The sequence below is a fragment of the Hyaena hyaena genome, unplaced genomic scaffold, assembly GCF_003009895.1.
Source record: "Hyaena hyaena isolate Hyena2069 unplaced genomic scaffold, ASM300989v1 scaffold_202, whole genome shotgun sequence".
NCBI classification, from domain to species: domain Eukaryota; kingdom Metazoa; phylum Chordata; class Mammalia; order Carnivora; family Hyaenidae; genus Hyaena; species Hyaena hyaena.
Window position 1 is genome coordinate 32,181 of NW_024080832.1, and position 23,908 is coordinate 56,088.

At 49.1% G+C, this 23,908-nt stretch overlaps 1 protein-coding gene across 7 annotated transcripts in view; it reads right to left on the reverse strand.

Moving 5' to 3' along the window:
* Positions 1 to 1,477: 1,477 nt before the first annotated feature.
* ZNF76 (zinc finger protein 76) overlaps positions 1,478 to 23,908 on the reverse strand; it is a 33,646-nt gene continuing 11,215 nt past the window's right edge. For 2 of the 7 annotated variants that reach the window (XM_039241788.1, XM_039241787.1), the window contains exons 2-14: positions 15,780 to 15,948; positions 10,840 to 10,920; positions 10,648 to 10,725; positions 9,032 to 9,231; positions 6,957 to 7,073; positions 6,580 to 6,655; positions 5,697 to 5,822; positions 5,415 to 5,594; positions 4,408 to 4,641; positions 4,151 to 4,314; positions 3,547 to 3,711; positions 2,921 to 3,034; positions 1,478 to 2,358 (exon numbers count right to left, since the gene is read on the reverse strand). In XM_039241788.1, coding sequence (XP_039097719.1) covers positions 2,254 to 2,358; positions 2,921 to 3,034; positions 3,547 to 3,711; positions 4,151 to 4,314; positions 4,408 to 4,641; positions 5,415 to 5,594; positions 5,697 to 5,822; positions 6,580 to 6,655; positions 6,957 to 7,073; positions 9,032 to 9,231; positions 10,648 to 10,725; positions 10,840 to 10,920; positions 15,780 to 15,852 — 1,713 coding nt within the window. In that variant the 5' untranslated portion in view covers positions 15,853 to 15,948 and the 3' untranslated portion in view covers positions 1,478 to 2,253. Of the gene's footprint in view, positions 2,359 to 2,920; positions 3,035 to 3,533; positions 3,712 to 4,150; positions 4,315 to 4,407; positions 4,642 to 5,414; positions 5,595 to 5,696; positions 5,823 to 6,579; positions 6,656 to 6,956; positions 7,074 to 9,031; positions 9,254 to 10,647; positions 10,726 to 10,839; positions 10,921 to 15,779; positions 15,949 to 23,908 lie in introns of those variants that run through there. The other 5 variants (XM_039241791.1, XM_039241790.1, XM_039241789.1 and 2 more) reach the window with 5 other exon arrangements.

The window sequence follows — 23,908 nt, forward strand, 5'->3', positions numbered from 1 at the left end:
CCGTTCAGAAGCCTCCTCAGCTCCAGAACCTTCTGGGGCTTCCTGCGCTCCCAGAGGCAGCTTGCTGAGGGGGCAAAAGCAAGTCCCCCTGACTGTAGAAGGGTGGTGTTAGGGGGTATCCTGTCTCAATTCCACACTTACCAGGCAGGAGGCCTTAGATGAGTTAGTTAACCTCCTTGAGCAACTTCGTCAAAGTAAAACAGAAAAAGTACCCAACCTCACAGAGTTGTCAGGTCTGGGGATGGATGCGAGGCAGAGCAGGTCCTGGATAAAGCATGTTTTTTAGGGCCACCTAACATCACTGTGGTGGTGGGGCTCCTCCCAGGAGGAAGAAAACGAAGGCAACAACACAAAGTTGGCGGAGGAACTGGGCCAGGGCACCTCTCCAGGTTTGGCGGACTTGGCACATGACTTTGTTGCCTCCCCATCCTCTGTGCTTTGGCTCTCAAAGGCCTCAGCTCAGAGCACTGCCCACTCTGGGGCCCACTGGCCTTGAAGACTGCAGCATTTCTGAAGCACACATGGGTGAGCCTTGCATGTGTGTATGTGTTGGGGGGAGGGGGGGCTGGGACACACTCCCTGCGAGAAAAGCAATCATGGATGTTGAAGAAGCCTGCTCAGATAACAGTGCCACCCCTCCTTCCTGAAGGCGTGCCTCTGCTTCCAAAAAGCCAGTAGCAAGAGTCAAAACAAGCTTGCTAGGCATCCCAGGAGAGGATGGATTCCTAGGCTGGGGGAGAATGTTTCATTCCCAGGTGGCAGGAAGGGACCTGGGCACAGCCATCACCGTGGAGAGAGGCAAAGAGGCACCCCCAGTCCCTGCGATGCTGCCATGCAGGAGGAGTGAACCCAAAGACTTCTTTCCATCAGGTCTCTTCTCCTGCATCCCTCCCTTCTCACCAGGGCTGGGCTGGTCTATCAACACACTTCTCACTAGGGGCCAGCAGTGGCTTTGGGATTCCACAGCACGATCTGAGACACCTTGGTGGGCATCCCCAGAGCTGTGGCTTCAGCACCAGAGCAGCCGAGTCATCTTGGCAAAGGCACCTCCTACCCCCACGCCAATGCGGGGCTTTGCCCACTTGGAGCAGCTGACCACGTGCAGTGTGTGGATATGGAGGTGGTCAGGCCTAGAAGGGCTCTCTAGCACACGAGGGAAGGTACAAAAAACCAGAACTCCCCCCAGTCAGCCATGCTAATGCCGGAGAGCCGACCAGAGCCTGGCAGCAGTGGTCCTACTGGTGCTCTTTGGCCGCCAGCAGCCCACCTGCTCATTTGTGGGCAGGAAGTCACTCACAGCTGCTCAGGGCTTTTTCTTTCCTACATCCAGGCCTCCTCTCACCTGTGCCCCTGGTGGGCCAGGCCCACCGGTCTGGCACTGAGGCTCAATGGGGTTGTGCCAGGGACACAGGGCTAAGAGCCTGATTTGACCAGCCCTGGAACCAGGGCCCAAAGCTGAAAGGAGGGAGGGAGGGACCCAGGTGGAAACTTGGAACTTTTATTAAATACTCATTCACCCATTTGCCACCACCAACCAGAGCAGGAAAAAAAAAATATCAAAATGGAATTTTAAAAAACCAAACCAAACAAATGAAACCCAATCCCCAGTATGTACAAGGCCACTCCCTGCCTCTCTGCCACAGACAGGACAGGGGCAGCCGGGGGTGGGTGGGGCTGGGCACCTTTTCTCCAGCCACAGGCCCCTGAGCAATTCTGACTACAGTGGCAGGAAGTCCCTGCTGCCAAGTGGCCAGGCATCCTGGCAGGCCTCAGGGAGGTGGTTATTGCTGGGAGGAGCAGGGCTGGGCCTGCTCTGCCCCTACTGGGCTGAAGAGCTGTCTGCCCCTTCCCCTGGTGGGCAGTGACCAGTCAGAATATAGGACCAGTCCGCACAGCAGTCCCAATTGCCACCTGAGAAGGGGAGTAGACTGAGGGTAGGAAAGGTGCTCTCTGGAGGAAGGAGAGTGGCACCCAGCTGATTCTGAGGGGAGGATGCCCCAGTGCAGCCCGGTGATCAGCTCGTCCTCTTTAGCTCCTGAGGATGACACACTCCCCCGATTCCAGCTGTCTGGACTTCCTCTTGGGCAGGGCCCCCAGACCCTTCTGTGAGGCTGTCTTCCTGTCTCCTTCTCACCCTGGAGACCTGTGTGGCCACCTTCTGTGTGTCAGCCACAGCCTGGGCCCTTGGAAGCAAGGATGCCTGTGTGGCATGGCACCTTCTCCAACACAGTGTGGGACCCAGCCCCCTGGGACTCAGCAGCCGTTCTCGGACTCTGTCGCCTCCAAGGTGACGGCCCCTTGCTGCATGGCAGCGGTAGCCACGCTGATGGCCTCCTCTAAGGTCTGTTGCTCCTCCAGCTGTGGAGAAGGGGGTAGAGAAGGAAGGAGAAAGTGAGACACTTCCCACTAGAGTCTAGTGCTATTAAGTACGTGGTCTACTTTTCTGAATCCCCTCCATCCATCTAGTGCCACATCCTGAGCAGTTAGTAGGGCCCCAGTTAACAGGAAGTTCACTGACAAAGAGTCCTAGTAGGCTAGGCGTGGCCAGGCGTGGCCAGAATGGTCCACGGTCAGAGTTGGCCCTGGTCACAGAAGGGGATGACAGGATGGAGGGGACCTTAGTCATCATCTACTTTAGCCCCGCTTATTTTCCTGATGAAGAAACGGACACACCAAGAGATGAAGGGTTTAGACCACCACGCGTGTTTCCACTGAAATTATTCTGTAGGCCAGAGGGGCCTTCACCACTCTGCTTCAGTCAAGAAAGAGCCTGAGACAGGTGTGTAGATGTACGCAGAAAGGGATTTATCTTCTGAAATAAGCTCTCTTTGAGCCGAATGCCCTTCTCTTCAACATCTCCATCTCATTCACTTCCATCCCATCCTATTCCTTTCTCAGGGTATGGGACCTCTACACCCACCTGCACGGCAATGTGTGTTCCATTGGCTGTGGCCAGCAGTGCCACCTGTTGGTGATGAAGGGATGCTACACTAGAGTCTTCGGCCACCACGGTCCCAGAGGTAATGATTGTAACCTGAAATATAAAAGAAGGTTTTCCTAACCCACCTACATTACTCTCCGTTCCCCCAATCCAAATGAAAATCCCTTTGAGCCAGGTGGCTAGGAACAAGCCAGAAGGGGATGGATACAACCATTATTGGTCAGATTAATTAACATGGGGCTCAGGGCTTAGTGAGATGGTATTGTTCTCTAACTTAGAGCCAACTTAATTTAGGGATTTTGAATCATAGGTTAGAGCTGTAAAAGGCCCAGAGATAATTTAATCCTGTCATTTGAAAATGGACTGGTCCATGGAAAAGTGACTTGCCCATGGTAGCAAAGCAAAGTAGAGGTAGATCAAGGTTTAGAAACTGTCTCATGACCCCAGTGAAATGCTTTTCAAAAGAAGAGTTGCCGATAGATAGTTCAGGGGAGCCGTGGGGTGAGTAAACAAGGCTAGCCTAGATCAGCCTGCACTGTAACAACCACCCCGCAAGAAGGAAGGACAAGAGAACAAGAAACCCCAAGCAAACCGCCTGGTCATACGGGCTGCGTCTGCGTGCCATCAGCGCTGACCATGGTGACTGTGTGTGTGCCAGAGGTGGCAAGGTCATCGTCCTCACTGGGTATGGTGAGGGTGGTGCTGCTGTGCTGGGTCACCATGCTGATAGCACTCCCCAGGGCCTGCAGGTCTTCTGGGGACAGGCTGACCTGAAGATGGGAAGGAAGATGAGTGGGGAGTGCAGCTCCCAAAGACAGGAGTGCACTTGACGGTAAGGGTGCTGACAAGGGTCATGTTATGTTGCTGGCTAGAAACTCTAGCTTCCAGACCCCATGCCATGATCTGGCCCCCACATCAACATGCCTCTCTTGAGAAGGACATCCAGGTGTCTCACTCAGACAATCAGGACCTATCAGCCTTCAGGTAAAGGGGAAGCTACTAACTGCTCTAGAAGTTCCAGTGGCTGAGGTGAAAGCATGAGAAGGGGCTGCCTTACAAGACTGGGTACCCTCAGCCTCAGCTCCCTGAGAATCACTAGGCTAAAAAGAGAAACTGGGTAGAGGTGGGGCTGTCAGAACTTCCAGACTCCTCAGAGACAGAGAGTACCAACCAGAGTGGCCCACCCCACCCCTACCCCAACGCCTGTACCTGCTGGGCACCGTCCTGAGTGATCAGAGCCACCTGGGGGGCCCCGTCCTCCTCAGTCACCATGGCCACTTGGGCTGGGATGTCATCACCCTCTTCTTTCACCTCCGAAAGGTAAGCAATGCGGGGTCGTTTGGGTGGCGGGCTCTCCTCGGCTGCGCACGCGGCTAGGAGAGGAAAGCCCAGGCTGACACCTGCTACCAGGTGGCCACGGGAGGCCTGTCTTGTCCCCACTCTCACCTCCTGCCCAGGCCCCTCACCCTCGAGCTGCTGTTGCTCATAAAGGGCCTGCTCACTCTCCTCTGTGGCCTCCAGCTCGCCGTGGGCGCTGCGTTTGTGCATGGCCAGGGTGGAGGTCTGCCGGTAGGTCTTGCCGCAGGTGCTGCAGGTGTACGGCTTGCAGTGTGTGTGCACCACGTGGTGCTTATACAGGCTCGAGTACTCGGTGAAGCGCTTCCCACAGCCTGGTACCGTGCAAACGTATGGCTTCTCCCCTGGGGACACTGAGCTGTGAGGGGGGTGGGAACTGGGGCTGGCAAGGGGAAAGCTAAGGGGATGGGGGTGGGAGACAGGGCTGGTGGAGCGGGAGCCAGGGGGAGGGAGAGGCACTGACACCCAGGATTCTGAAAAGACATGGCTGGGGATGATGGCCAGTGGAACACAGAGGGGACAGGAGTGTGGGACCACTGAGCCCAGAGATGAGGTGGGGAGAAAATGGGGAGATGAGGGAAGGCTGGGCAAGTGAAGGGACTCGCAGGGGCTGCTAGGGGCTTGGAAAGTTGAAGGCTGTCAACAGAAGAGGCAGGAGATGGGGGGTGACTGATGTTATCAGGTGCGATGGGGGAGTGAGGGGAGACGTGGCTGAGAGGTGACACAGAAGGCCGGATGAGGGATGTGACACTGGGGAGGGTGAGGATACACAGGAGTCATACGGACAGTGGAGGTGAGGCGCTAAGGGTGACATCTCACTCTGCTTGTCCCCCCTCATGCCTGACCCTGGCCTTTCCCGAGATCTCAGGTGTGGGGAGCAGGCAGGGAGCTGAGAGCCAGCTGCAGGTTGGGCCTAACCAGAAAGGGAGGAACCGTTCACTCACAGTGAGACCGTGGCTCTGGAGATATGGCCAGAACCACAGAACCCCCTCTCCCTGCCATGGGCCAGCAGAAGGGCCCTGGGCTAGGAGCCAAGACCATGGCTCAGGTCAGAAAGCCTACGACTGAGGGGGCTGGGGCCTCCAAAGGGGTGCTTCTCGCATGCCAGCTGGCCCACCTGTGTGGATGCGCACGTGATTCTTGTAGTTGGTGGCGCTGGTGAAGCCACGGCCGCAGTGGGGCTCGGGGCAGGTGTAGGGCCGCTCGCCTGTGTGGGTGCGCACATGTACCTTGCGGATGTTTGATGTGGTAAAGGAGCGGCCACAGCCCTCGAAGGGGCACCGGAACGGGCGTTCACCTGTGGAAATGGGGTGTGTGAGGGGGACTGGCTCAGGAAGGGAGGTGCTGCCAGAGTGAGGAGCTCCAGGTCCAAGTATGAACAGGGCAGGGCCCGGCCTACCAGTGTGGGTCCGGACGTGCTTCTGTAGATCTCCTGAGGTCTTGAAGGCTTTGCTGCACAGCTCCTCTGGGCACTTATATGGCTTCTCACCAGTGTGGGTGCGCACATGGCTCTTCAGTCCGTATCCTGTCCGCATGTGGGAGGGAGGGATGAGAAAAGTGCTCTGTGGGGCCTCACCCCCTCATTATCCTAATTCAGGGATTCTCCATCTTTTTTTTTTTTTTTAATATTTAGTTAATTTTGAGAGAGAGAGAGACAAAGCAGGAGCGGGGGAGGAACAGAGAGAGAGGGAGACAGAATCTGAAGCAGGCTCCAGGCTCTGGGCTGTCAGCACAGAGTCCGATGCAGGACTCAAACCCACAAACTGTGAGATCATGACCTGAGTCGAAGTTGGCTGCTTAACCAACTGAGCCATCCAGGCGCCGCAGGGATTTTCCATCTTAAGGCCTGCTCCAGACCTTCTCAGGCACAAGAAGCCTATGTCAACCTCTATCCCAGCCCAGCCTGGGCACATAAGAGGGGCTGGAAAAGCCCACACTTTTCCTCTCCAGGGCAGCGAGTACCAGTCTAGAACAAGGGTCTGAGAGCTATGACTAAAGGTTTCAGAGGGGAAATGTAGCCCGGAGAGATGCAATGGCCCAAATACCCCGCAGCTGAAGCAAGAGGTGGAGTCTCTCTACCAAGCCCCCAGGCTCCTTTTGCTGGCCTGGCTTATGCCGCCTCTCACTTCCGTAACCGGGCTTCTTCCAGAGACAGCGCCCTGCAAGGCAGGGTGCTCTGACAGCAGTCTCTCTGGGAAGGCCGGAAATTCCCAAAGTGAATCTAGAACTCTCTGTCCTCAATGGGAAGGAGTCCACTTTTAGTCTTCTTCCAGGTAGGTTACCTGTGGCAAAGGCCTTTCCGCAGCTGGGGAAATCACATCTGTACGGACGGTCACCAGTGTGAGCTCTTTCATGCACCTGTGAGGACAAGCAACCGTGGGACTCAGAGGGATGAGGGTAGGAAGGTGCTCTTCAATTTTCTTTAGGGCTCAGAGCATCCGTACTGGCCACTGCCTTTACTTTGCCTCTTTAGCTGAGAGGCCACCTCCTCCAGAGGGCATTCCCTGATTCTCTTCCTTCCTGCACATGTGTGTCATAGGCCCCTGGGCTGACATTTCTGTACACTCATCCCTTCCTTCCAGTAGCCAGTGAGCAACTTGAGAGCAGAGACAGTTCTAGTTGGCACAGGAAGGCTGAAAGCTGTGTGTGACAACCTTACCTTTAAGTGGTGAGCAGTAGTATAGAGACGCCCACAGCCCTTGTAGCCACAGCGGAATGCTCTGTCCCCAACCTGCTGTCCTTTGCCGTTATGGGGAGCCTGGCTGTCATGCAGAACCTGAGGGAAAAAAATCTTGAGGTTCCTAGATGTCTTCTCTCTCCTCAATGATGAGAGGGAAGAGGTGGGATACAGGGCCCAGCTGACGGCTCACAACCCTATAAGCAGGGTTAAACCTGCCAGAGGAGAAGTGGTGAGGGCCATTCACCACCCATCTCTAATAGAGGGAGGGCTAAATGTCACAGGGGCCATGACAGCTATGGAAGAAAGAGCATCCCCTAGATAGCTAGGTGAGGTGGCCTTTCAGGCCACCCCTGAGAGAGGCTGAGATCCAGCAGCCCCCACTTCTGACCACACATACCTAGGAGGTCACAGCTCTGGACACTGTTATCCTCTGATGGGAGGAGACCCCTCCCTCCCGGTGGGAAACCTGTGCTCGGAACGGGCATTCACAAGGGGGCCTGCTCTGGGGATGAGCCCACTTGGGCTTACCAGAGTGCGGTGACCACAAGCAGCAAACTAGAGGCACCCAGGTCAGGGGCCTGAGGGTCCTCACCAGGAGTCTAAGCTCTAACTACAAACCCTGGCTGATGGGCAAGTGTTTTCCTGTCAGGTCTGCCGGGAACATTGCTAAAGCCAACTGCTTCACATCAGCCTTGGGCCTCAGGGAACCCTCACTGCTCTTCCACTTTCCTGGGCCAGGTCCTGTGGGGAGTGTCCTTTAGTCTTTATGGGACACTTTGGCCTTCCCAGAAGCTCTTGAAACAGAACTCTGGAAGTCATGGGGAGTACAGGGCAAATTGGTGAGGCCAAATTCATGGCAATGTCTGTCTAGCCAGCTCCAGATCAGGGGGTCAAGCGGCTGACAAAATTTCACGGACACTTAAACAGCTGGTGAGTGGCGGGGGAGTGTCATAGGCAGCCAGGCCTGCTTGGCGGGCTAACCCACTCAAGTGTTTGGATTTCCCATGTCTCACTTGCTCTTGAGGGAATCAAGGACATTCAGGGTTGGAAGTGACCTCTGAGGTCATCTAGTTCTGTCTCATCCTCTCAGAGGAACAAGCTGAGGCCTAGGAGTGGAATGACTTGCTCAAGTCAGACTAGGCAGAGGCAGAGCCATCATGGATCTCAGGGCTCATGACTCAAAGCCCAGCTGTCTTTCTAACAGCAGCAAATCTCAAATATGGCTTCTAAAATACACTACAATGGACAGTGGCAGGAATGGGTATAGCCCTAAGTGGTCTGCTCTAAACTTTTGTGTTTCGTTTTGAAAAGACAAGAGAATTTCTTCTCCTCTAACACAGCCACCTAATTTTATCATAAAAACAACCCGCCCCGGGCCTTGGGAAACACTAGTGCTCCAAGGAGCCCCACTGTGTCCCCCCTGAGGCTCTACCAGAGGCTGTACCCCGGTTTGGCATGCTCAGAGATCTCTATGCCCTCTTCCCCCATGGGGAGGACCCTAGCTCCCACGGAGAGAGCACAGACTGGTGACATTAGGAGAGCCAAGATCCTTTTCTCTTGCAACTAAGCTACTGTGTGGGCCTTGTGTTCCAAGAAGCTCAGGTGCTCTGCTCCATCTGGCCTCATCATTGCCTACTGAGGTTATTTTCCCAAGTGGCTAAGTGAGTTGCAGAGACAAAATAAGCACAAGAACATCTGAATTCAGTGGCCTGGAAAACTAAGAAGAGTCACTGGCAAGGGCATTCTTAGCACAGAGGATTATTACAACAGCAAAAGTGAAGCAGGATCTAAATTGCCAGCGGAGAGACGGCACCGATGTCAGAGGCCTTCCCTCTGCAGAGACATCATAAGCCAGGGTGGGCATCAGCAGCTGTGTGGTCCCACGTCATGCATATGCTGGACAGTGCCGTGAGAGAGGAGTCGGGGGAGGCAGAGCGGAGGGACAAAGGGAGTAGCTCAGGCCACGCCCAAGCACAGGATGGCCCTTGTCCCCTCGAGTGGTGGCAGTTTGGGCCGAGGGAGTGGACGGGCAGTGTCGGGCTCTGCGAGCTCACCTTGCTTGCATACTGCTCCAGGGCCACCACTGTGTCTGCACTCAAGCCCTCGTCATCCTCTGCGGCCAGGTCCTCCAAGCCCACCTCCGTCTGCACGGCCAGGATGGCGCTGTCTGACGGCACAGCCACGGGGTGGTGAATGTAGGCAGTGGAGCCGTCTTCCAACTGGACGGCCTCCAGGGCACTGGGGTCATAGCCCTCTGCAGGGAACACGCGGTTAGCCTAGATGCCACACAAGGGCAAGAGATACAGCTGGGACCCTGGCTTTAAAGTAACGAGAGATACATATACCAAGGAAGGTTTCAGCATCTCCTGGTCCCTCAGCTTCCTGATTCCTTCTGGCTGGCTCTCCTTCTGGGGCCACCTCTCCTGGGGACAAGATCTCCTTTGGGGCACTGACTGGGAACTCACAAGCTCCACGAGGACCCGAGGGGACCATCATCATCTTGACCTAGATGACCCCGAGAACCTCCTAACTGGTGGCCCGTCACCTCCCCTAATTCCCTCCAGGCAGCACAGCATCCAGAGGGATCTCTGCAGGACACATATGAGATCATGTTACCTGATGGTTCAACCACTTCCCACTGGTCTCAGGATAAAGACCAACAACAAAGCCCCTGTCTTGACACTCAAGCCCCAGTGCACTGGGCCCTGCCCCTCTTCTCTTACCCATCCCACCCCACCCCACCTTCTGGCCCTTAGCAGTTCCTTCAAACGTGACATTCTTCCTCCTCCCATCTCTGAGCCTCACACGCTGTTCCTTCCTTCTCTTGGGAGTATGGAACCCTCCCTGTCACCCCTCTTCCCCCAATTAAGTCCACCCTTCAGCCCTCAGCCCAAGCCTTACTTCCTCACAGGAGCCCTCCCTGAGCTAGACCTCCACTTGGGGTGACCAACATGGTCATCAGTGATGGCATGTCTCACTTCTGTTTCCTCCACTAGACTCTAGAAGAGCAGGGACTGTGTCTGCCTTAGTCCTCTCTTGTACACTGTACACCTAGCACAATGCCCAGCATGTAGTACTTACTCAAGAAACTACTTGTGGAAGGAATAAACCATTATTCCTCATTACCTTCGAGGCTTCAGTTTTTTTTTTTTTTTAATTGTTTAATGTTTATTTATTTTTGAGACAGAGTGTGAGCAGGGGAGGGGCAGAGAAAGAGGGAGACACAGAATCGGAAGTAGGTTCCAGGCTCTGAGCTAGCTGTCAGCACAGAGCCCAACACAGGGCTCGATCTCACAAACTACAAGATCATGACCTGAGCTGAAGTTATCTGTTTAACCAGCTGAGCCACCCAGACACCCCAAGAGGCTTTAGTCTTAGATGTCAGTTAAGTTTTTATTCTGGGTCTTGGATCATGTCCTCAGGTCCTGTTTAAAGCCCTAACACTTTGTGGCTGTGCTAGAGCCAAAGCTGCCATTGAGACCCATGCTATTGAGCCCCAAGGCTCAGTTTCCCAAAGGCAGAAACAGCCGCTAATACAGTCTGGACCAGGGAAGGCAGGCGAGCCAGCCATTCCAGGTGAGATTGGGACCACAGTTCCCATGTCTATGCCCCGACCTCTGCAAGTTCTGCCTCCCTTCCTTCCTGCCAGTCACGATGACTGTGATCCCACCTTTGGGTGTGCGGTGTATGTAGGCCATGCTGCCATCTTCCAGCTGCACAGGCTGTCCATCCTCAAAGGAAAGAGGTTCTGTAACGAGAGCAATGCTTGCCTTTCTCTGGAGCTTGGTGCCTGGGACGGGTCCTTCAGTGGGGGCTGCCTGGCCTCCCTCCATCAGGTAGGAGGGCCTTGGGGTGCTCTTACCTTTCTGCACCGTCACTTGGTGAATGTATGCGGTGGTCCCATCCTCGAGCTGGATCACCTGCCCTTCAAGCAGCTTCTCTCCTGTGAAGGTGGAAATGGAGAGAAGCAGATCAGGCCCCGAAGAGGCTGGAGGAATACCTGCCTGCTTCTAGAAGAGGCATGTCTGAGGCACAGTCTGTCTGTCTAAGCACAGGTGACATGTTCCATGTCCCCTGCTCCCTGCCCTGCTCCCCAAATGTACTAGACGTGAAGACATCTCACCATGAGGAGCCCTACAGCTCCCAACAGAATCCTTTCCTCTCACTCAAGGAGGGGCAACTTCATTCATTATTCTATCCGTGCCTGGTGAAGTGGGGACTCCCAACCTAGTAGTAAGTTGCTGAGGCTGATCTAGAGAACAAAGAATGCCCTGGAATCTGGAAAGACCTCAACAGGTAAAAATTCAGCACTCAGATTAACAAATCAAAATATATTCCTTGTCTCCCACTGTAGCAGCATGCCCAGAACTAGACCTTCTAATAAGACAGTATAGCTTAGTGGTTAAAAGCAAGTGGCTCTGGGGCCACCTGGGTGGCTAAGTCGGTTAAGAATCCGACTCTTGGTTTTGGCTCAGGTCATGATGTGGTTCGTGGGTTTAAGCCCTGAGTGAGACTCTGTACTGATAACGTGAGGGCTGCTTGGGATGCTCTCTCTCCCTTTCTCTCTCTGCCCCTCCCCCGCTCATGCGTGCTCATGGGCATGCACATGTGCGTGCACACTCTCTCTCAAAATAAAGAAAAAAAAAAACCAAATAGCTCTGGAACTGTCCAGGCCTCCTAGGTTTGAATTTCAGCGTTGCCTCTTAATAGCTTAATAGCTGTGTGTTCTCTGACAGCTTATTTAACCTCCCTGTGCCTTAGTTTCCTTCTCTTAAAATGAAGATTAAAAACTGTGTCTTTACTGGGTTGCTATAAGTGTTAAATGAGTTAATGAATATCAGAAGTGACTGGAACGTGGTCAGCCGTCAATAAGCCTACTTTTATGATCATAAAGCCGACCTGCATTTTTGACGGAATAGAAGATCAAGCAACAGGAAGCTACATGTGAATGTAGCTGTCATGCTACTGCATATCCTCTAGGTCTTATTCCACTGCTGCTGTGGGGAATGTCTCCTTCATTCACCTCTGACATTTTTTCTTCTTTTTTCAAGTAAGCTTCACGTCCAGTGTGGAGCCCAATGTGGGGCTTGAACCCACCACCCTGAGATCAAGAGTTGGACGGGTAACTGACTGAGTCATCCAGGCGCCCTGACCTCTGATATTTTCATTTCAATTTTCTAATTAAGAAAAAAAATTGACTCACCTAAGGCAACCAGCAAGCAGTATAGAATGTAACAAGACTCCAGAGTTCCTGAGATACTTCCCTTGTTATCTCAGATCCTTACTGGGGAGAACCCCTAAGAGCAACAGACTCTTCTGTTTAGAGTAGAATTAGGCCTCTCCTCACATCCAGTGAATTTCCAAGGGGATGAGGGGGAAAGGAGTGAGAAAGGGAAGAAGGGAGAGGGAAGAGTTTGTGCCAAATGGTCTGTTTACTCCTTTCTTCCCAAGTTTCAGGTTTAGGGATTTGAGCTCTTATGATGTGGGAAAAGCACCAGGCAGCTGCTTCTGGCCCAACTCTCTGCTGCCTCCCCCCTCAGAAGAATCCCCAAAGTTGCCTCCACACCAGGTCTTCTCGGGTCAGTAACTGACAGTTCCACAAGCCAGCCAAAGGAAGGTAAGGCAGACACAAAGGTAAGATGTAGCAGAGAGGCAGTTAGGGCGAGGGAGTGGGATCCCCCACTTCCCTCCCACCAGCAAGCCATGGGCTTCCCCGCATTTAACACTGTATCTGTCATGGCAAGGGCACTGCACTTGGGGTTCTGAGAGCATTCACAGAACTTCTGCTAGTACAGTGGCTATTGCTTCAAGGCAGGAGACAAAAGGCTGAGGAGAGTTATCTGAGGAAAGGTTTCAACCTGGAATCACCTGTCATACCAGAGACAACAATGGGGAGAGGCAGGTGGGAAGAGCAGTTCACATCCCACCTCACATCCCATTATGGAGAGGTGACCATATGTCCCTGTTTGCCTGGAATGGGTCCAGTGCATTCTTATTCATAGCTAACTCTTCCACTATCAAAAGTGTTGGGCCTGAATATCACGTTTTAACTCCTCTGTTAATTACAGATGAGTCTCATAAAATTTTAGGGCTTCCTGCTGCCTAAGCTGGACTCACAAAGAGCTGCCCGCCAACAAAGATGAAACCACCCTGGTCGAGAGATTCAGAGGAATTCACCAGGGAGAGAGAGGCCTTTTAGAACAGTGTGCTCCAGAAGGCCAGCTCTGCCCTCAGGAGCGTGCAGTCTGTTGGGTGTGAGTCTGTGTGCACACACTGCGGCACCATGCAGGAGCCAGAGAACAGGGATGGGAGAAAGATATAAATGGGGACGTGGGGGAGGCAGAGAGACCCGGACATAAGGAAAGAGGGTGGCTTTCTCAGGCCAAGTGTGGCCACTTGCTCTTTATTCATTCACTCGACCATTACTTCACAGCAGAAGACCAAGGCATGAGGAGTAACTGGGTCTGTGCAGCAGCCACGGCCATGTCTAAACTCCCTAAGTTCCTCCATCCCACCGAGACCGCAGCAGAGGGCCAACACCTATGATGGGGAGTCTGAAAACACACGGTTTTGGGCTTCAAAAGCGTTCCAGGCACACCTAGGTGGCTCAGTCTGTTGCACGTTCGACTTTGGCTCAGGTCATGATCTCATAGTTGGTGGGTTCGAGCCCCACACTGGGCTCTGCACTGACAGCAGAGAGCCTGCTTGGGATTCACTCTCTTCTTTCTCTGCCCCTCCCCCACTTGCACTTTCTCTCCCTCTCAAGATAAATAAATAAACTCTAAAAAAAAAAGGTATTCCAGGGGTGCCTGGTTGGCTCAGTTGGTTGACTGTCCACCTTTGGCTCAGGTTACGATTTCACAGTTTGTGATTTCAGGCCCGCATCAGACTCTCTGCTGTGAGCACAGAGGCAACTTCAGATCCTCTGTCACCGTCTCTCTGCCTTTACTCTGCTTGTGCTTTCTTTCAAAATAGATAAACATTTAAAAAAAAAAAAAGTATTACAGAGAAGTTCCACTTTCCAGAAAACAAAGCCAACCAGACCCACACATCACAGACAGCTCTTGACAAACAACCTTTCCAGAAGGCAACCCTTCCCCCCATATTGTTATATGGAAACAGCTTGCTGATGAGATTAAGGGGCCTCTTTGCCGTCATCAGGAAGCAGACAATTTAAAATAAAATTAACAATTTATCTGTACACTTGGAAACTAAAACACACTTTCACAATGTATTGAAATGAAGGAGTGTGATGTTGTAATGACAGTCCTTCATGAGGATGCTTACAGAGTCTAAATTTATCTTGGGACAGAGAGAAAGAGAGATAGAGAAAGAGGGAGAGAGCGGGCAAGTGGGGGAGGGGGAGAGAGAGAGCAAGACAATTCCAAGCAGACTCCATACTGTTAGAGCAGAGCCCAATGTCAGGCTCAAACTCACAAACCAGGAGATCATGACCTGAGTTGAGGTCAAGGGTCTGACACTTAATCGATTGAGCCACCCAGACACCCCAATCACAAAGTCTAGAAGAGGCAAAATAAAGGGTAGGAACGAGGCTATGTTTGCCCAGTGCTGTCCAAGGAGGACAGGCAGGCCATCTGGTGGGCGCGAGAATGCCAGTGGGAAAGGAGGCCGTCATGACCGTGTGCATGGGCCCTGCCCTTCAGTGACAGTCAGTTCTCACTCCATGTCCACCTCAATTTTAAGTTCCTTGAGAATTAAATTTCAGGTGAATCTGAATTTCAGATAAACAATAAAGTCTTTTTTTAGTACTTAGTGTTATTTTACTATTTTTAAATATTTATTTATTTTTGAGAGAGAGAGAGTACACACACAAACAGGGGAGGGGGACAGAGGATCCAAAGCGGGCTCTGCACTGATAGCATAGAGCCTGATATGGGGCTTGAACTCCTTAACCATGAGATCATGGCCTGAGCTGAAGTTGGATGCTTAACCAATTGAGCCACCCAGGCGCCCCTATTTTACTATTTTTAGTATTCTGTCCCATGTTTATACATATCTATCCCATGTAGGTAGTATTTGGGACATACTTGTACTACCAAATTATTCATAGTTTATCTGCAATTCAAATTTTTTATTTTATTTTTTTAATGTTTTTATTTATTTTTGAGAGAGGGAAAGAAAGAGTGCGAGTTGAGGAGGAGCAGAGAGAGTGGGAGACATAATCTGATGCAGGCGCCAGGCTCTGAGCTGTCAGCACAGAGCCCCACATGGTGCTCAAACTCAGTAACCCACGAGATAATGACCTGATCCAAAGTCAGACGCTCAACGACTGAGCTATCCAGGCACCCCTGTTTATCTGCAATTCAAATTCAACGGTATACTCTGTATTTTTATTCCTGGCAACCTGAGAGGGGCCTGAGGCATGAGATCTATGACTGGGTGTCCCCCTGTGTCTAACCTTGCTTGCAATAAAATAAACTGCTTCTAGAAAGCACTGAGAAACTGGACAGGAAATTATGTGAAGAGCAGGAAGTCCTAACCAGCCCTGTGTTCATCCATTTCCAGAAGTATTTATGAACCACTCTCCACATGTAAGGGATTCTGCCTTCCAGAGGTCTGGTTCCTGCAGCTGGGCTAGTCTCATTTCCTAGGCTGGCCTGCCTGGATGGCACTTTATTTTAAAGAGTTTCCTTTTTGTCAATCACCTCAAGAAACTCTCATGTAGAGTAGTTGTGGCATGCAGGTGGGAGGACAGAGTGGGGGTAAGACTCTTAGAAGGGGATGCTCCTCTCCAGCAGCTGGGGGACAGGGCAGGACTCTGAGGTACCTGGAAATACTCACCTTTGACAGCTTGCTGGACGTAGGCTGTCGTCCCATCACTGAGGGTCACCGTCTGCAGCCCCAAGCTCTCCATGGCAAACTGCTACTCGTATACTCAGACATGAAGTTGGCTTCTGGCCAGCACCAAGAGCCAGAGCTGAGGTCAGAGATTTCCTTCTGGGTCACAAATCTGAGAAAATGGAGTGTCACATTATGAGTTGTATACCTTCCTCCTGCTACAAGGATCTACAAGGAAAGGGGGGATAAGGCCAGCCAAGAAGAAAAAGAGATGAATTCTTCCAAGTATACAACCGTGTTGTTTTTTTTATGAAGAAGGTTCAAAATATTCCTATTTAAGAATTCTTAAAGTTGGGCACACAACAGAAGCACACCAAACTGGTTGTAAAACCCACTTTTTTTTTTTTTTTTTGAAGTTTACTTATTTTGAGAGAGGGAAAGTGTGAGTGGGGTTGCGGCAGAGAGAGGGGAGAGAGCGAGAATCCCAAGTAGGCTCTGCACCAGCAGTGCAGAGCCCAACGTGGGGCTGGTTGAACTAATTAACTGTGAGATCATGACCTAAGCCAAAGTCAGACACTTAACTGACTGAGCCACCTGGGCCCAATCAAAACCCACCTTTAAACTCACTCTCCTTAGGAGGAAGGCCCGTTGAAGGCAGGTAGCCAACCCCATGGCTACTGATTCTCTCTACATATTCTGACATCTCTCCCATGCTCAGATCTATGCATCCACTGGCCTTGTTGGCCATCGCCAGTGAATATCTCACAGGCACCACTAACGGAACAAGTCCCCAACAGAACTCACAATGGGCTCCCCAGAACTGTTCCCCTTCGAGGATCACCTATCCCTGGACTGCCATCTCCAGCCACCCAAAATCAGTGGGGTCAGCCTTGAGTCAGTCTTCCCTTTCCCTCAAAAGTCTCGACACACCACTATCTGACACCATATACAAAAATTAACTCAAAATAGATTAAAGACTTGAATGTAAGACCTGAAACCATAAAACTCCTAGAAGAAAACACAAATGATAAGCTCCATGACATGGTCTTGGTTCTAATTTTTTGGTCTGATGCCCAAAGCAAAGGCAACAAAAGCAAAAACAAACAAGTGGGACTGTATCAAACTAAAAAGTGTCTGCACAGCAGAGGAAACGATCAACAAAATGAAAAGGGAACCTTCCAAATGGGAGAAAATATTTGCAAATCATATTATCTGATAAGGGGTTAATATCCAAAATAAAGAACTTACATAAGTCAACACCAAGAAACCAAACAATCTGATTAAGAAAGGGCAGAAGACCTGAATAGGCATTTTTCCAAAGAACACATCCAGATGGCCAACAAGTCCATGAAAAGATGCTCAACATCCCTAATCACCAGAGAAATGCAAATTAAAGCCACAATGAGATCTCACTTCATTCCTGTTAGAATGGCTATTATCAAAAAGACTCAAAATAAAAAGTGCTGGGAAGGACGTGGAGAAAACATCCTTGTAGAGCCCTTGTGCACTGTTGGCGGGAGTGGGAATTGGTGTAAATTGGAAAACTGTATGGAGGTTCCTCAAAAAATTAAAAATAAAACTACCATGTGATCCAGCAATTCTACTTCTGGATTATTTATCCAAAGAAAATAAAAACACTAACTTGAAACAAATAAAAACCATTCAGCACCTTTTACAATAGCCAAGACATGGAAAATTCTTAAGTGTCCATGGGTGGATGAATGGATAAAAAAAAAAAAATGTGGAGCATATATAAAATGGGATATTACTGGGGCGCCTGGGTGGCTGAGTTGGTTAAGCAACCGACTTCAGCTCAGGTCATGATCTCATGGTTTGTGGGTTCGAGCCCCGTGTCGGGCTCTGTGCTGACAGCTCAGAGCCTGGAGCCGGCTTTGGATTCTGTGTCTCCCTCTCTCTCTCTGCTCTCCCCTGCTCATGCTGTTTCTCTCAAAAAAAAAATAATAAAACATTTAAAACACTTTTCAATAAAATAAAATGGGATATTATTTAGCCATAAAAAAGGAAATCTTGACACCTGTGACAACATGGACGGGCTTAGACAGTATTATGCTAAGTGAAGTAAGTCAAAGACAAATACCATATGAACTAACTCAGGAAGTGGAATAAAACAAACAAACCCAAAACACCCAAAGAAGATACAGTGAACAGACTGGTGGTTGCTAGAGGCAAGGGTGGGGGTAGGCAAAATGGATAAAGAGAGTCAAAAGGTACATACTTCCAGTTATAAAATAAGTAAATCAATGGGGATGTAATGTACAGTATGGTTGACTATAGTTAATGATAATATTGTATTGCATATTTGACAATTAAATAGAATAAATCTTAAGTTCTCAACACAAGAAAAAAGTCTGCAATTATGTACGGTGAAGGATATTAACTAAACTCTGGTGATAATTTCACACTATATACAAATATTAAGTCATTATTTACAACCTAAATTTAAATTTAATGTTTTATGTCAATTATATCTCAATTAAAAACAATTTTACAAAACTTAAGTATATGTACCTATTTCAGGTATCACCGCTCACATCTTGATCACTGGAAGAGCCTCCTAATGTATGTCCTCAAATGAACTCTTGCCTATTTCCTATTCATTTTGTAATACTATATCAGAGTGCCCTTAAAAAAAAGTACAGGGGTGCCTGGGTGACTCAGTCCATTAAGCATCCTACTCTTGATTTCAGCTCAGGTCATGATCTCACAGTTTTTGAGTTCGAGCCCCACCTCAGCCTCTGTGCTGACAGTGCTGAGTCTACTTAGAATTCTCTCCCTCTCTCAAAATAAATAAGCTTAAAAAAAAAAAAAGTACAAGTCTACATGCACTACTTCCCTGATCAAGCTCTTGAGTAGCCTGCTGTGGTCCTTGGACTCCACCTTGTAGGCACAGCTCCCAGCCATGATAAATCCCTGCAACCTTGGGTGCTGCCTCTTCCTGGTACTCATACCAATAGAGTCGCCTACTTTGGTACTCATCACTACCTCTTTAACATTGCTTGCCCACACAAGACTGTGAGCCCCAGGCTGGTTTCTGGTTCACTGTGGGCTCTCCACAAATCCTTGTGGAGTGATTCACGGGGTCCTTGTGTGCAGGGAGGGATGTGTTGGAGTGTCCTGCTGGCAGGACTTCCTACTTGAGCATACAGCCTACTTGAGCCAGAGCCCAGACTTGTACAGCCTTGTTCTAGGGTTTGCAGTGAAGATTCTCATTGTCACCCATCCACAGAATCCCCTGGACTTGGGATTTGGACTGCCTACTTGGTTCTCACTACCTGGCAACTGATCTTCTCAATCGGTGCTGCTCAAACTGTTTTCACGTCAGGGCACCCAAAGAGAAGGATATTTGTATTTGGCGGATGCTGCTACTTGAAGCCAGGAGCAACCAGCTGGGGCTCTGGTGGCTCCAGGGCTGAGCGGGTCAATATCTTTATATGACTATAGCCCACTTGTGACACACTGGTTGGGATGTTTTTCTTTAGACTTGGTGTCCCCACTATCCATAAACATTTACTGAATGGGCCAAGGTGCTACCAGCAGTGATAGCACATAGCGCTGGAGAGCTGACTGTGTACTAGGCATTTTATATCTAGTAACTCATTTAATCCTCACAACGATCCTGTATTTAAATAGTTTTATTATCCTCACGTCATAGTTGAGGGAATTGAAGCCTAAGATACCGAGTAACTCAGCACAAGGCTGCACAGGTAATAATTGGGAGAAGAGGACTTTGAACCCAGGCTATCTGGCTCCAGAGTATGCTCCCAAATACTCAACTCTGTAGCCTAAGACAGAGATTTGTAGCCGGACGCTTTTAGGTCAGGCCACCTGAAAACCCTTTTTGTATGTGAGCTTGTCCATTTTTCTGAGAAAATAAAAAAGAGGGGGGGAGTTAAGATTGTCATGAGAGTCTTAGAGGAATTAAAGGTAAAGCACCACTGGTCTTGATGAGAATTCTGACATCTGACCCATCTTATCTGGTCTACTAGGATCCTGGCAGTGACCCCAACCTTGCCCAGGGCCCTGATAATCGCAAGCTCTGGTCCTGGCCTCTCTTGGTCTGCTCCATGACCCTCAACTTTCAGAGTCTTAAGCAGGGAGAGAAATTCTTTTGGTACCCTGTTTCTGTTCACAGCACTGTCAGAAAAAGGACACACGAGATCTAGGTCTGAAAATGAAGCAGATTATAGGTTGAGAAGGGAATACAAAATGGCCTCAAATCTTTTCGGCTGGCTCCTGTGGCTGCTGCTGCACTAGGTGGTTTAATTTAGCACATCTGTACTCTATTGACTTTCTGAGGAAAATCGTGGCATGATTAAGAATGCAGCTTCTAGAGTCAGACAGCCTAGCCTGGGCTCTAACCCAGGTTCTGCCTCTTTGAAGCTGTGTACCCTTGGGCAAGGAACTGAACCTCTAGGAGCTTCAGATGCTACCTGTAAAAAAATGGGAGTAACAGCACCTTCTTCACAGGTTGCTATAGGGATTAAATAAGGTCACAGATATCAGCATTTAGCACAGTGCTGGCACATAAGAAGTACCCTAGAAAAACTGGCTGTGCAGAGGGGATGGAAGAGAAACCCAAAGGGAAATTCTTTTGAAGCAATGGGTATTTCTAAAAATGTAGCCAAATAGTGGGAGAAGCTCTGGACTGTGGGGCACCTGGGTGGCTCAGTTGGTTAAACATCCGAGCTCAGGTCATGATCTCACGGTTCGTGGGTTTGAGCCCTGTGTAGGGCTCTGTGCCGACAGCCAGCTCAGAGCCTGGAGCCTGTTTCACATTCTGTGTCTCCCTCTCTCTCTGACCCTCCCCTGTTCACACTGCCTCTCTCTCTCTCTAATAAATAAAACATTAAAAAAATTTTTTTAAAAAGAAAAAGTTCTGGACTATAAGTCTGCAGAAATGGCTTCTAATCTCAATTTTTGTTTTTTGAGAGGGAGGGAGGGAATGCGAGGGCACACAAGCAGGGGAAGGGCCCAGAGAAGAAGAGAGAATCCCAAGCAGGCTCTGAGCTTACAGCACAGAGCCCAATGTGGGGTTTGAACTCATAAACCACAAGATCATAACCTGAGCTGAAATAAGGAGTCAGATGCTTAACTGGACTGAGCTACCCAGGTGCTCCTATATTAACTATTTTAATCTTTAAAATATCCTTATACAGAAATAGGTACATTATCCCCATTTTATGGATGCGGTGACTGAGGCTTAGAAGGAATTTATTCCAAGGTCCCACAGCTAGTAAGTGCGGAAGCCAGGATTCAAAGCCAGACTGGCCGGCCCCAGAATCCATACCTCTCAATATCTGGTGCATTTCTTCCTTCTGCTAATCTAGTGTGACACAATGTCAACACTCAAAACACTTGACTATTGATTGTTTAACTTTCATCTCACCAACTATAACTAGAACCCAGTCCTCCTGGACCTGACCACAATGGAAAAAGGGAATAGCTGGTAGCCACGTTTCCCAAAATAACGCTTCTTGTACTCAAAGAAAACAAATCTCCACTCCTTTACGTGTTCTCATGTGCAGGCTAAATATTCAATTTTCCTCCTTAAGCCCATAATATAAACCTTTAAAACAGCCCACTCTTGCTTTTTAACTTTTTCTGATCTCTGATGCTGCCTTCCAACAGAGCCTGACGGCGGGTGAGAAGGTGCTTTGTGGCTGCCAGGCATGTACAAGCATCTGCCATTTTTTCCCCTTGCCTTTGTGAAACAATGCTCTACTCTGAATCCTTCTGTGCCAGTACTAAACTAACAACAGTGATACTGGCAGAACCAAAGAAAGGCTTGTCACTGTCTCAGGATGGCTGTGACTGGGCATTTCCTGCCTGCACCTGACATTTCAGATTCATAACTCCTGTGGCCTTTGGAGAAAGGATGGCGGGGGAGCAGCTGCTCTGTTTTCTCCTTGTAGGGTATAAGGCTTGCCAGCTCCCCAGTGACCTATGATGGGTATTAGGGAGAGACAGACTGGGGGTTGGGCGGGGGGATAAGAGCCATGATAGAGTAGGGATGAAAAGGAAGTACTCCTGAGGTACCTGGGTGGCTCATTTGGTTATGTGCCTGACTCTTGGTTTTGGCTCAGATCATGATCTCATGGTTTGTGAGTTCGAGCCTGACATTGGGCTCTGTGCTGACGGTGCAGAGCCCACTTGGGATTCTCTCTCCATCTCTTTTGCCCCTCCCCACTTCTCTCTCTCAAAATAAATAAATAAACTTAAAAAAAATTTTTTTAAAGAAAAGAAAAGGAAGTACTTTGGACTCTCCCAGAACTTGCAGCCAGCTTGTTTGTTGAATTTTAAAATAAACATGGGGCACCTGGGTGGCTCAGTCGGTTGAGCGTCCGACTTCAGCTCAGGTCATGATCTCACAGTTTGTGAGTTCAAGCTCCACATTGGTTCTTGCTGCTATCAGCTCCACGTTGGGCTTGCTACTGTCAGTGCAGAGCCCGCTTCAGATCCTCTGTTGCCCTCTCTCTGCCCCTCCCTGGTGCTTGTGCTCTCTCAAAAATAAATAAAACATAAAAAAAAAAAAAAAAAGAACTTAACCTATTGTTGGCTCTGATGTAGGAAATAGCCCTCTGGCTTCATAGTACATAAATGTTTCCTAATGTAAAAGCATAAATTATAATTTATCTGGAATAGATAACATTTGGAAAAGCGTCTGGATCTTTAGGTCTTTCTATGAAAAAAGATGTGCTTTAATTATCTACTCAAAGTAGAAAAATAAGGGTTATGAAAGACAGGAAACTAAACAGTAGCCACATATTTGTGTTTCTCTACTTTGGCACAGTTCAGATCTAATCTGATCCACACGCAAGCTAGGCTTCGCCTTGACTACAGGCACCTGTTCACTATTCCATCATTTTCTGGCAACCCAAACTCCTCAGACATCTGAAATAAGGCTTTCTGTACTCTGCTCCAGCCAGCCCAGAGGGCAACTGTATTTAGAGCCAAGAAAAAGAAAAAAACCAAAATATTTACTTGGAAAGAGAACAATGTTCAACTTTGGGGGGAAGAAAAGACTTAATATTCACTCAGAAAATTCCGCATTTGGAAATAAAGAAAAGTTCTCAGAGGAAAAAGTGGCACTAGGTTGGGAGAGACAGAGGCTCAGCAAGTCAAGTGGCAAACAAATTAGAACCAGATTTGGAAAAGCTGTAGTAAAATGATTCAGTATTTGTTATTATAGAAAAAGAGTTCAGTGCGCACACAAAAGCCTTGGTGAAACAGGCTTGGTTCTGTGGGTTTCCAAAGACTAAAGAGAAAACAGGAAATTAATAACAGAAACTTGCACACATTTAAAACATCAGCTAAACATCTCTTTGCAAATGGCACACCGACTTTAAAAGCCCAAATCATTTTTTAGGATGGTTCCTATTTAGCTACTACAATTTTATAGATTGGCATTAGTCACAGAAAAGACTAATAAAGCAAAATAGATTCTTTTTAATTCTAAAAGGGCAATGAAAATGCAGACCCCTTTACTGCAGATCAGAATTCATTTAAACTAAAACAGGTAACTTAAAAACCCAATTTTCAGTTATAAGCTTAAGGAGAATTTTAACACTTTAGCTTGCAAACACCCAACACAGAATTGTGGCTGTTTCAAATCCAATTTTATTCCACTGAAAAAAAGAGTCCAGAGGGGCACCTGGGTGGCTCAGTGGTTAAGCCACTGACTTCGGCTCAGGTCACGATCTCACAGTTCGTGGGTTCGAGCCCTGCATCGGGCTCTGTACTGACAGGTATCTCAGAGCCTGGAGCCTGTTTCAGACTCTGTGTCTCCCTTTCTCTCTGACCCTCCCCTGCTTACGTTGTCTCTCTCTCTCTCAGAAATAAATAAAACATTAAAAAAAAAAGTCCAGAATAAAATCATTTTGGAGAGGGTATACTAAGGGTGTGCTTTATACCAATATGCAAATTAATAGATATTATCAAGTTACATCTGACTTGTTTCTGGAATGCAGCCTGGGGTCACTGCTGGCTTGAGAAGGGCTATTTGAAAACGAAACATGCCATTAGCCATCAGGAGGAACTGGATCATCATAGTTATTTAGGTACATAATGTTATTTAAAAAACATCACCCTGGGACAAAAAGGTTAAATTTATT